We start from the raw sequence: 13372 nt of genomic DNA on the forward strand, positions 1-13372 counted from the left end.
CTCTCAATCCTTATGTTTATGAAGGTGAACTTGTCCTTTAAATGGAAGAGGTGAATGAAGAGTGTGAAAGACAGTCTCACCAAGAAGAAAGAGAGAACTTAAGATCTGGAAAGGGAGAGGCGAATTGCTGAGGAAGGGAGTGTGTGCTGGCTACTAAGAGGGAGGTTAATCTTGGGGATACGATCGGGCAAAAGCAAGCAATGTCATGGTATGAAAAGGCAGTTTCAAACACCCATTCTCCTTCCTCCCTGCAGGAATTGACACAAGCTCTCATGAGGAACACGTACTGCTTTCCACACAAACGAGACACCACTTAAAGCATCCGTGTGTAGGAAGAGCTACCCTCCGGTAGATGACTGCGAAAAAAACGGCGCAGTGTAGGGAAGCTTAAAGATGCAGCAAGAAGGCCATTAGTTAAAGCTTGCCAAAGCACATTGTGTAAGATGGAGAGAACATATAGAGTGTATTTCTACTGAACGATAAAGATATGAGGTACATTTGTAATGTGAGGTGGTGTGAGGTAACACCTGGAATTTTTCCTTAGTAGAAATGTATCGGCTAGTGGGTGATACGAGATGATCGGTACTCCACCTCTTTACGCGGTCGATGCAAGGTAATGCGAGGGACTATTTTCCCAAGAAACAGAGCAGCCGTGTACCGGAATTTGCTGTGCGCCAGAAGTCTTGAATTCTTACCAAAAGATTCCATGCATTATTCAATTGATCGGGTGCCACCCCCCCCCCCCCCCCCCCCCCCCCCCCCCCCGGTCTGTAACCTTACACTACAGTAGGTAACTTCCTGGTTCACAGCATTTTGCAAGTTTCCGTGCTTTACCTGCATTCTACCACATTTAATTTTGCTCACTAGAATCAGTTTGGGAAGTAGCTAAAGTCGCATAGACCCGGTAGCTGCAGGGGTGCTGTTGGATGATAGTGCCGATCACCGTTAGCATTGATACGAAGATTGCCAAAGTTGAGCTCGTGTCATCAAGAGTAAAGTGCGTAGATGTTGCTGGGTAATGTTGCCTTCGTTGTCTTGTCTGCGCATCACGCAGTCTGTAGTAATGCCAGGGTGCGTGCATATGTGCTTGTTATTATGACATCACAAAAGAAGTTTACTAAAGCTGTCATCCCCCTCAGCTGAATCATGAGTGGAACTGTCATCGGACCACTGACTACAGTGGATCAGACTTTTTCGGACTCGTGGAAATGGGTCGTAGCGTAAGTGCTGAAGAGGAGTCGATAGCATAGGTCTCTGTAGGAAACTTGCGCCGTGCTCCCACGTGTGCATGCGACTAAACCACCGGGTCTGCGTGCCTTTAACTACAAGATGAAATAGGTGACAAAATTTGCAGTAATGCAAGGTACTAGTAGGTGCCCAGTAGAAAAATACTAAATGCGGTTGGTGTCAAGGTGCCTTGTTCGAAAGTATAAAGATGAATCGCTGCCTTGTTTGGGATGAAGCGAGAAAGCGAGAAGGTTACTTGTTTGTTTAATACGTTCAAAAGGGCCAAAAGAAACTTCTTGTCCTGACGAAGTCAACACGATGAATTAAAACCAAGTCAGCTCTCATCTTTTATGTGGCACCGTAGCAAGTTTTAACATGCTGTATAATGTGTCACATGTCATTTATAAAGCTTCCATAGAAATATGGTGATAAAACCTCCTTATTTGATAGGGTGTAATTAAGCATGGAAAGTGAAACCCCCTGTGGTCAGTGGCAAGGAGTAAAGGATGTAAAGACAAGAATCTCAGTCTCATTGTTGAAGGTGGCCTTAAATGTACTGAGAACTTCAACAAATGCACTCTGACTTGAAAGATTAATTTTTTTTTTTAACCGTTGTCTATTTAAAGGCCACTTAAGAATATTTTAGAAAGAATTTGAAATGCAAATATCGATGCTGTTTTGCTCAAACTTAGAGACGAACATTCAAATTACTCAATAAGTATTGGACATATACATATCATTATCAGTATGATGCAAAAACAGACAAAGGTCACGCACAGAATTGATATACGTGATAAATGCTGTAATCGCCACAGACTTTTCCTTGGTCTTCTCTTCACAGAAATCATTACCATGCTATATAGATATTTCATTGGCATGTGTTCGCAAAGTAATAACAGATGAACAGAAGTCTTCCATAGCACAGCAGTCCCCTCTATAAAGATGGCAGAACTTTTTGCAGCGGGGCAAGAATTGGACGGGTTTGGGATACTTTTGGAATCGACAGCTTACTGCGAGGATGTCGGTAGACTCCGAGGAGCCTGCACAAACTCGTAGAGTGTGCAGACCGTATTGACAATGGTTCTCCCTAGGACTGGCGTTAAAATACCGTGGGGATGAATAAACACATCCTCACGGGGGCACCCAGTCGATGGAAAGCAATACATAGTCAGGAAGAAGTACTGTTATGACATCTATGAAATAAATAGCAACATAATATAAATTATATATATATTGTTATGTATATAAGTTATATTATATAACATCTTTTTATCGTCTGTGCATATATGGAAAGGTATGTATGTGTCTATTCTTTTTTAAATTTCTTGAACACTTGGAGTGTGCAATTATTTTTAGGGAATCTCTGCTAGAAGTGAGTCATGGAATGACAGTATCTTGCTGTGAGATGATAGAGTGGAATGGCATAATTGCTAAGTACATCAATTTTCTCAAATCATTTTGGTCATGAATGTATCAGCTGGTATGATTAGGAGTGTTGGTATTCTCACCCATGTCTCCTGTCGGTTTGAAGAAAATGCATCCATCCTTGCGTGCTGCACGGAATATTCAGTTTGAGTACGATGAAGACTGGAATTTTTGGTCTACGCCAAAAAGTTGAGGGGGCATTGTAGAGCAATTCTGATTCCTTGCTGTGATTAGAACTCCGCCGCTAATCTCTGTATGCTCAGAATTGCTTCCTTCAATGTCGTCCTTCTCTGTTGTATTAATACCAATTTCATTTCTCCTCGCTCTGTCCCCCGATGCTCGTCTCCAGTGTTCTCAGCCCCCTAATTTCTTCGACGAGTTGCCCCGGAGCCAGACGGTACCTCGTGTTTGCCCAACGTGCCCTCCCGTGTTTACCAGTCTATCGCTCAGGGTGACAAGTGGGAATAGAGATTTGGCCACGAGCAAGGACGATTTAGGGCGGTTAAATTGATGTAGAAATGCAATTTTTTCCTGGGAGTTCTGTCATTTCCGGCACGATAGTGTGTTATAGGAACACGCCATTGATCGTTTTTTCTGAAAGACGACTCAGATAGTGTCATGAGGGACACAGTGTATGTACAAATGATGTCCTTTCATCATCAAGTGGAAGGAAATCCATTTCATGTGTCCATTTCCTGTGATCATGGGGTAATATTACCCCAGTGACACATTAATGTTCGATGAGGCATGTGATAAACTGTTTTCTTTCCGTAGGTAGTGATTGATTAACAGCGTATTAGCTTTGTTTATGACTTGAAATATAATTGCTACCAATCACTTCGATTTGTGTTTGCTTTGTCTGACAAAAAAGACTCGAACCATTTTTGATGGTATTGCTGAAATCATTCATTCCGTTATACGTCTGTATACTCATCTTAGGCTGTAGGGTACATCTTATATTGTCCAATTTGTTTTTCCCCATTCCACGTATGCAGGTATCCCTACTTTATGCCAAGATGCGCAATCTCAGTTTGCTGCACTCTTGCGACTTTTTGAAACATCCGACAGAAGTTGATGGGGGAAAAGTGCGAGACCGTGCGGACGGCGTGTCATGGGCATAATATAATCTGCAACGTATGTGACAGCTTTGAAATGAGCAGATATCGAGATCATAGAAGGCTGCTGTGCCAGTTGAAATTGGCTGTAGTGCTTCTGCTTGCAGCTGAACAAATATCGGTGTGATGTTATCGTCTGCTGGATGGGAGGTGGGGGGGGGGTGGTAATTTGTGGAAATAAATGTCATATTTGTTCTCTACGGTCTCCTCCTTGTACTTTGTAAGTCTTCCAGCTTTCTTTACCAAGAAAATAACATTCTGATGGACAACGAGAGAAACGTAGATGGGGAGAAATCTTTGCCGTTTTAGATTTCATCAACTATTTCTTCTTCTCGCCGCCGTCATTGGTGTCCGGTTGCCTTGACAGTAAGAGAGAACACCAAGTGAACATTTTTCAAGGAGACAAAAAACAGCTACAAGAAGACATGTAAGAGCCGAGACTGTCTCGCCAATAAACGCTTGTCTTTCAAGTGTCCTTGTTTCTTTTTTAGCATTTGTTTTTCCCTAAAGTGGCTTATTTCTCCTCCTCTTTGTATTTTGCTCAGCCGTTCTCTCTCCTTGCTCTCTATTCTCTGCCAAGCCCTCGACTTCTTTCTTCCCCTTTGAATATTGTAAAGCACACACATTTCGACACGCTTCAGACAAGAGTTGCGTCTGTCGGGGAAACAGTGTTTTTTATATGTGGTATCGAATATTTGGTGCCACAGGGCAATCGATGTGCATGCAATAGTGACTGGGTATTTCAGTGTATGAAATGAAATGAGTAAGAAAGGATGATCTGAGCTTACAAAGATTAAAGCAGCTTATACTCCTGAGAGGTAAAAATGCATCTATTCTGAAAAAAAAAATCCTAAGTTTTGAATGGATTGTCCCATTTTCCTCAAACTTTCTGTGTATGTTTAACTAATATTTCTGTGTTCACTGAGTCGACATAATTATGTTTGGGGTTAATTTCCCTGGAACGATGTTCTCCCATCTTATGTGCATAAAATATGTTTTTCACATAGCTTCGTGGTAGTTTTATTCCCAGTCCAAATGATAGCTATTTGAAAAATCAGTATTTGTATCAAATTCATATCAATCATTGATACATTAATCTTCAAGGTGATCATGAAAGTGCGGTGGTAGCAAGATATATTGATAATGTGATAATGATTTGTTGAAGTATATGAGGCTGGCATTTTAACCCTGATTCAAAATAAAATACAAGGATAAAAAACTGGTGATATACTGGTATATAATGTAGTTCAAATGCAAGCCTAAACACAAGCTAAATACAAAATGGATTGATATGTTTTTGTTTTTTTTTGTTTCAGGTCACTACCATTCTTTTTCATGCCACAAGAAAAAAGATAGTGTGAAGCTTTGCTAGAGATAATACAGAGAGAAATGGTGGAGGGATTATGAAATGTGCCATCGCTCCTTTGACCCAACAGTAACACTCAAGACATGATTTATCTCTTCCAGCGAAGCATTGTGGTGCAGTGTAGATATAAAGTTTCATGATTAGGATGCAAGGAATATGATCCTTTGGGTAACCTTAAAAATGAGCCCGCCCTCATGCATCATCAGCAGGACTGGTATGATGGATTATGACCATTCCCGTAGCTGTGAGAGAGACACTAAGCATACAATGTTGTACCTGAAGACTTTCAAAAATTTTACAGTTTTGTAATACCGGTAAAGCAAGAATATTTGATAAGTTTTGAGCAAGGGCTTGAATGGGGATGTGAAAAGATGTTGCGTCGTAGCAGACACTGCATGATGAAGTAGGGAGACGAAGAGATTGGGATGGAGAGAGAGAGAGTGAGCTGGGGTGATGCTATGAATGAACGGAGAATGCAAGATAGATGGGCTGCGGTATCGCTAAAATGACTGAGAAGATAAACTATTGATACCATGAAGTTGGACAGTTAGCGAATGACAAAGTGTGACATAGCGTTTGTTCAATTCCGAGAGTTTCAACATCCTCGTCAAGCAATTGTGCTGGAAAGTAGGTCATTGGGTTAGGGGCCATCATAAATGCAACTTTTTAGCATACATCAACCTCTTTGCATAATGGCGCCGCCCTTTGGGGGGGAAGAGAAAACCTCCCGCGGGTTCCATGTGAAAATTTCTCGTACATCGAGCGCTTTGCCACTATTCTAACCGTGCCGCCGATTATGGTCATCCATCAACAGATGTGCTTTTAAAGTGTCACAGCAGCCTCAAGTTCAGTCTCCTATCACTTGTGGCTTGTTCTTAATTCCTACAGCAACCACAACTTTCCAAAATCCAGTGTACTATATACCACTCTCTCCCTCTCTCTCTCTCATTCTTACCGCCCCCCCCCCCCCACCCCAATCAAAAGGCAAATTGGCACAAAATCAGCATCCTCTAAACTTTCACTCGTTGCTAAGTGGAGATTTGGAGGAGCATAGATAAACCAGCCAAATTGCCATCCATGTTTGGGGCGAAAACATTTCGGCTGAAGTGCTCTCCTCTTTCTCGTGAAAGGGTGCTGCCCTAAAACGTCACGCCACCCTGACATTTGCTCAACCCCAATGTGGCATCACCAAGAGTGCAATAACATGTTTGTAATTTCACCCCTGCAACACCAGAGTGTACACTACATAATGTATAGGGAGGAGTTCTAACATGTAGAAGGGTTTCAGACTTTTGCAAGGAACTTGTTTTGTAATTACATTTCTAAAATGCGGAATTCCAGATGCATAGTTACAGTGTGTTCAGACTCTGTAACAAGTCTTCTTGCTGACCACGTACTGCTTCGAACATTTCATTCAACAGCTGCGTCAAAAACCCTATGGTCTGTCAATCAAGTACACAACTCTGAATGTAGCTGAGTTCACACAGCGAGTTATCAGTTTTTGCATCCATAGCAAATATCAAATTCATTTACCACCGTTCACACACAAAAAAATCACTCGGCTGCGGAATAAAACGCTTTGAATTGCTAGACTGTGCATGCTTAAACATATGACTTGAGCATGACCCCAGGTTTTCTCTTTGAGTTTAATATCTCTGATTTGGATATGTGCCTCTGTGCCCTCAGGCTCCATTCACATCTACAGGAGATGATGTAACACAACATTTTTTTCTTATACATTGTATTTGCATAAAATGTATGATATTACATGTAACCATCTGATACTTCAACACCTTTGCAACCTGCAGCCGCCCTCCAGAAAAATAACTGAACTGTATGGACTTTGCCTTGTTTGTTTATGTGTGTGTGTGTGTGTGTGTGTGTGTGTGTGTGTGTGTGTGTGTGGCTGTGCTTGTGTGCATGCGCATGTGTGTGTTGGGGAGGAGTATGAGGGAAAAGAACAGACTTGTTGATTTTAATTGCTGATTTTATTCCAAATTTTGATTTCGAATGATTTATGATGGTATTCAAATTTTCATTTGCCTGTTGTATACATACGAGCGAATGCTTGTTATTTATACGATAATTAGTATTGAATGAAATCAAATGAGGATTTTTTGAGTGAAGAAAACGTGTGTGTGTGTGTATGTGTCTTCCGGGTGTGGATTTAGTGCAAAAGTATGTGTTACTTTGCCTGCATCATATCATCCATGTATTACCCAACCCAACACCATACTTCAGTATTGGTGTCAAATATGTATCCCTCTCTTCATTGAGTAGAGGTTCTTTCTCTGTTCTGAAGGCTGTCACACTCCGAATCTTGATACCTCATTGATATGTGTTTTCTGCTGTCTTTCCATCATACAGGCATATGTGCCATAAGCTGCCAGCATGGTGTGCAGCACGCGAGAAAGTGCAAGTGTGTGTGCGACGAAGGCTACAGCGGTGAACTGTGCGACGTGGCTGACTTCACGACAACGTCGCCTACATCCATGTCATCGCCGTCACTGTGCGCGCTAGATTGCGGGTCCAACGGCGAGCTAGATGAAAATGAGTAAGTTAATAATAATGATGATGATGATGATGATGATGATGATGATAATGATAATGATAATGATAATAATGATGATGATAATGATAATAATAATAATAATAATAATAATAATAACAATAATAATAATAATAATAATGATAATAATAGTAATAATAAAAATAATAATTACATTTATATGACTCTTTATACGGGTGTTTCTAAGCCCACTGGTGTTATTTATTCAAGAAAAATTGAAAATACAATAACATTAGGACAATGCAAAACCAAAATAACTGTAACAAGGAGAAGAAGAAGAAAAAACAATACATGTGATGCAGTGATACAATAATTGATAACTGACTGTGTGCACCTCCAGAAAAAAAAAACAGTTAAGCTCCATTACATTTGTTTTTTTTCCTTTCTTTCTTTGGTAGCTCTGTGCATTGCTTTCACATAACAAGTAACATTTTCAGTTGCCATTTGACCACAGCCAGTTCTGTTTACTCTTTAAGATACTTCTGAAACTACGCTGGACATCTTGACCAAACAGATATGATACCTCACCATCATGGAGTTTGATTTAATGAGTAACCATGGTCCTCAGAGATGTACACCATTCACAGGGATCAATGTAGCAATTGTTTACAATGTTCTCTCGGCTTACCATGGTCATCCAAAGGCTGCTTGAACTGCCAGACCTTTGGACATATATCATAGGCAGGTTTTATAATCAAAATCATTTCTCTCTCCTCTGTTGAATTGAGATCAGTCCACAGATACGCAGATACTTTGTACATCTGCTCCATGTTGTATGGGGCCTACATTATATCGATGACAAACTTGGTCTTTATTTAGAAGGCCCATACATTTGGGATCTTAATAGATGCATTCAGACGTCATCAGGTGTACTTTGTCTTTAAATACAAATATCATTGAACAAAAGTGCATTTGTGGCATACTTTGCCTGTGCGGAATTCAGGATTTCCGAGGCAGTTGCTGAAGAGAGTGTGACAGCTGCTATATGGGATGTGAAGTGTTGGGAAGTGGACCTTGGAACATGCACTCAACCACGCTTGGAATGGGGACACTTTTTTTTAGAGTTACCTCTGTCAATCAGTTTTTTTCTTTAATAGGGCTTTCTGGACTTACTCCAAGGGCCTTTCTACTTCACCATGTCATCTTTAATTGCATTCAATAGACCGGATTCCTTTTTTTTTTTTTAAATTGCCTCTCAGTAGAGAGGTCCTCGATCAAAGTCAACAACAGGTGTACTGTACATATGCACAAATATATATATATATATATATATATATATATATATATATATATATATATATATATATATATATATATATATATATATTATATATATATATATATGTATATATATATACATATATATGTATATATATACACACACATACACTCAAGATATGCTCATTGTATCAAGCAAAATTGCTTGTGCATACACTACCTTCATGTCTATAACTATTATGCCTGTAATGCTCTATGTTCACGACGGCACTCTGTAAAGAATAAGTAGTCATTGTTTCTTTACCCAGGAGGATCCCAAACTAGACAACTTTAACCCTCCCCCCCAAAAAAAAACAAAAACAAAAACCACCCAACAAACAAACAAACAAACAAACAAAATAACACAAAGTAAAGCAAACAAACATACAGGTTAATGAAAATGCACTAATTTGATAAATGCACAGTGAAATGAAACTCTTCCTTAAAATATGATGAAAGATGATTTTTTTTTCCCTTTCTACTGATGAGAAGAATAATTCAGTATTTTTTTTTTTTGTATATATAATTGTCAGAGTCATAGGAATATAGGCCTGTGCTGTCTTGGGTAAATAATGACAGGCTTAATGTTAATTGATAACTTTGTTGCATAAGGAATAAACAAAACATTTAGGATTACCCTCCTTTTATGAAGCTGAGCAGATTTACGCAAATTATTCCTGCTAGATCCGTCTGCATCACAATTGCAGAATCAATTTGGAGTTTGATTGCTTAACTGATGTAACAAACGCAAATGTAATCAATTTTTCCTCTCCGTTTGCGGCAGTCAAATTTGCCTTGTTTGTGCAAATATCGAAATCACCGTCAGGACCAGATATGAAGTTAGCACCGCGTGTTTGCGCAACTGCCGCGGCGCTGTCGTTGGCGGAGCCGAAGGGGAAATTGGGCGCATATTTGCCGGTTCATTATCGGCTAATGAAAAGGATGGTTTTAATGTCGCTGCCCAGATTATCTGATCAGAATTAGCAATTACTTGGGGGAGATGTTCGGAGCGAGCACAAACACTGCGGTAGGATAACAGTGGCAGAAAAAGATGGTATAATGATGGATATGAGTGGAAAAAGAGGGTAGGAGAGGGTGGGTGGTTAATGGAGAGTTGGATGGAGCGTCAGAAAAAGATGTAAATGGTGATAAGAAATTGAAAAGTGAAAGAAAAGTGGGTTATGATGAAATGAGTTGTGTTTCTATCATCTCATCTCATAAAAGGCAGTATTAATTTATTCATTTGCCTATTCATTCATCTACTTTTGTGTTACAGAGAGAGCGTGGTAATAATTTTAAGGATTGTCCAATCTTTTGCAAAGATGAACATTGGTACATTACATCAGTTCCACCAAAAGAGATGTTGATAAGAAGGGATTGAAATGCATATGTATGTGTTCATGTATATTGAGATGTATACACCATACAAAGGCAACCCTGTACCACTCTGTGTCTTTTGTCTAGGAAGCAGCCCTGAGGTTGATGTTTGGATGCACCGAGCTGGAAAGTTTTAATATTTTTCCCAAGTCAGTGGTATGATTTAATTTTCATCGATTTATTTAAGCAGGAATTAATTCATAAGAGGTCAACTGATTAATTGATCAATCCGCTGTTAATCCATTGAGGACAGGCTGATTTTGCTACAACACGCATTTCCCATAGACACCTGCCCGAGTATACTCGGGATTCGTCCTCAACGGGTAAATTGATTTCTAACTAATCAAAGTTTCAGAGTGAAAGTGAATCTGGGATTGACTATCTCTCTTTCTCATTCTACATCTACAGGTGCACATGTGTTTGCCACCCAGGATTTGGGGGACCCATGTGCAGTGAGGTACTTCCCACCGACTGGACCCCGCCTCCCGAGGACTGCCAGCTGGACTGTGGCGCCCACGGCACGCGGGACATCGACGCACCGTGTGCATGCGTTTGCGACGAGGGCTACAGCGGCGAGGATTGTTCCAGTGAGTCAGAATCCAGCTTCTCGGTGGACTCTTCGCAGACCAGCAGTGACTACTCCGAAGGTGCCGTAAAACTCAGCACTAGTCCAAGGGGCTCATTCACACCGCAACCATTCTCACCAGTAGTCTAGTAAATACATGGCTATGAGGCACCCAGAGCTATTGATCATGAGATTTTTTTAACCTTACCCGCTTACCTGCTACCTTGTACTATGTCAGCACTGGTCAGTTTTGTGACCTTGATGATGAGGGCAGAGAAACAGTTGACCGTACAATCAGTGACAAACTGTTTCATTTCGGCACAAAAAGAGCTTAAAAAGCAGCTTATGAGTCAGCTATTTGGTACTCTCATCACTGTAGTAATGTAATGCTGCCCCCAAAACTGAAATGAGTTGCACTAGCACAAGAAATAAATATCTCAGTACCCTTCAAAATTTGTTGGATGTAAATTCCCAACCTTTTTGTGCTCTTTGTCCTATAGCTCTGCCAAAGGTTCATCATGATTTGTTCTGGGTTGCCCTCAAAGCCTTGCCGTGTGAATGAGCCCTCTCTGCAATGTTGTGATTGGTTAAGACATGGCTACTTCTTTGTAGCTGTGTATGAAATTACCAGTGTCATGTGATAGTCGGAAATAGTAAAGCAACCATAATGAAAAGAAAGATTTTTTGCACCTACAACTTTGATAAATTTTGGCCAAAAAAAAGAAACTAAGAAAAGATGCTTTCTTCTATTACAAGAAGGAATATTAGATTTTATAAATTCTTACCAAAATCAAATTATTCTTGTGTTTGGTCAAGGCAGATTTATGATGAGATTTCTGCAATGCAATAAATTTCATTTATTGTGAATAGTCCTAATAGAGGAGGACAATGTCTTGTGATGCCGAAATGAAAAAAATGAAATAGCCAAACAAGATCATTTGTACCCTAATGACTAAGTTGTTTTTAGAGCAGTGAATTAAAGAGTTTCTGTACAGTAGAATAATTGCCGCACTCACAAAAGACCCCTTACACCCACTCTAATGCTATTCCCTAATCTCCCATTTAACTCCAGCAAATCTAACAAGCGGTGCGGTGCACCGGTACTAATGATGACCAGATAATTACTGTGAATAATGAGATGTAGCTAGCACTAAACTATTTACAACAATCAGCTTGCGTGCACAAATAGTTTCCGGAAAAGCTCATTAAATTACCTCATTTGTGAAATTTGAAGTCATTGTCGAGTGGCGGCTGGATCAGATAAACAAACAAACTCGGCTATAGTCCAGCAAGCTATTGCTTCGATTTATTTTCCCTGATACCGCTTCTATGTTTTTCATTGTAAATCCTATAAATGAATATGTCCTTAATCCTAGTATACCTGTATAAATTGGTCTATTTTGTCAAAAGTTTTTAAAGCTTAACTTTTGTTAAGTACCTATACCGAGTGCACTCACTAAATAATGAAAACATCTGTCCTAAAGGATTGAAAAAAAAAAAAAACTCTTTAGTAGCTTTCCATCAGAAATTCTCTCAACACCTCAATGACAGTTGTGTGATGTTAGAGATAGCAAGTGGTAGTACTCCCTGTTTTTTTTTTCCTGTATTGATGAAGTCACATGACCTGCTAATTTCAGCCAATCACAGTGCACTGCTAGTGCGTGGCACTCTCCGTAGTCACTGCTGGTATAACTGACGATAGTGCTTCAAAAGTTTATTGCTTCGATAGTCAATAACTGTTTCCTTGTTTGTTTTAACAATTCTTAGAGCTTAATATTATTACAATTCGAACTCAATGATGTCGTTTGTCATGATTGCATGTGCTGTTGATAAATCCCCCCAGGATTAATGTTGTATCCCCTACCAGTTGCATGATCTGATGTCAATGAGGGAGCTGAGCATTTGAATTGACAAGACTAATGTTTGCAGGGGAAAATGCCTAATCTTCTGTCAGATGTTAAAGAATGTCTTGCCATTTTCCCACCCTTATTCCTGAAATTTACCATCCCTGTGTGTAAATGGTTTCAGCTTTGCCTATTAAATATCAGAAGGATTCAATGCTATTGAGTGAATACTAAATAAATTGTTTCAGTTATCTCATATGATCCCCAAATTGTCCAGTTTGCCTCTTAAAATGTGTACTCTTAGTCGAACCGTGGGCTATCTGTTGATCTCTCTTTTTAATGATAAAATTGCAGCAAGCAATTTGTGCATTAGGCCAATGCAACATTTCTTCAGGCATTGATACCCACATTCTTGTGGTCAATTTAGCCTTAACCATGTCCATTACCATCACAGCCGGATTCTCGGTGGTATGTCGCCGTGGGCAACGGGAAAGCAGATGATGATATATTTTTTTTCTCTGCGTGGCATACCTGTGCTGTAGAGAGTTGTGACGCATTCTCGAGGAATTCTGAAGTATGCAATGCACATAAATGTGACTAAAAATATATTTGCATGTTTTTCTCCAC

General features: G+C 39.9%; 1 protein-coding gene across 1 annotated transcript in view; it reads left to right on the forward strand.

Moving 5' to 3' along the window:
- Positions 1-13372, forward strand: part of LOC139725731 (uncharacterized) — a 198769-nt gene that overhangs the window by 142234 nt on the left and 43163 nt on the right. Inside the window, exons 4-5 of the mRNA XM_071636815.1 lie at positions 7501-7687; positions 10745-10923. Of these exons, the coding sequence (XP_071492916.1) occupies positions 7501-7687; positions 10745-10923 (366 nt within the window). The remainder of the gene's footprint in view (positions 1-7500; positions 7688-10744; positions 10924-13372) is intronic.

This window comes from Diadema antillarum, unplaced genomic scaffold (assembly GCF_040938485.1).
Source record: "Diadema antillarum isolate AM-2024a unplaced genomic scaffold, OU_Dant_1.0 seq00000057_RagTag, whole genome shotgun sequence".
Taxonomy (NCBI): Eukaryota; Metazoa; Echinodermata; class Echinoidea; order Diadematoida; family Diadematidae; genus Diadema; species Diadema antillarum.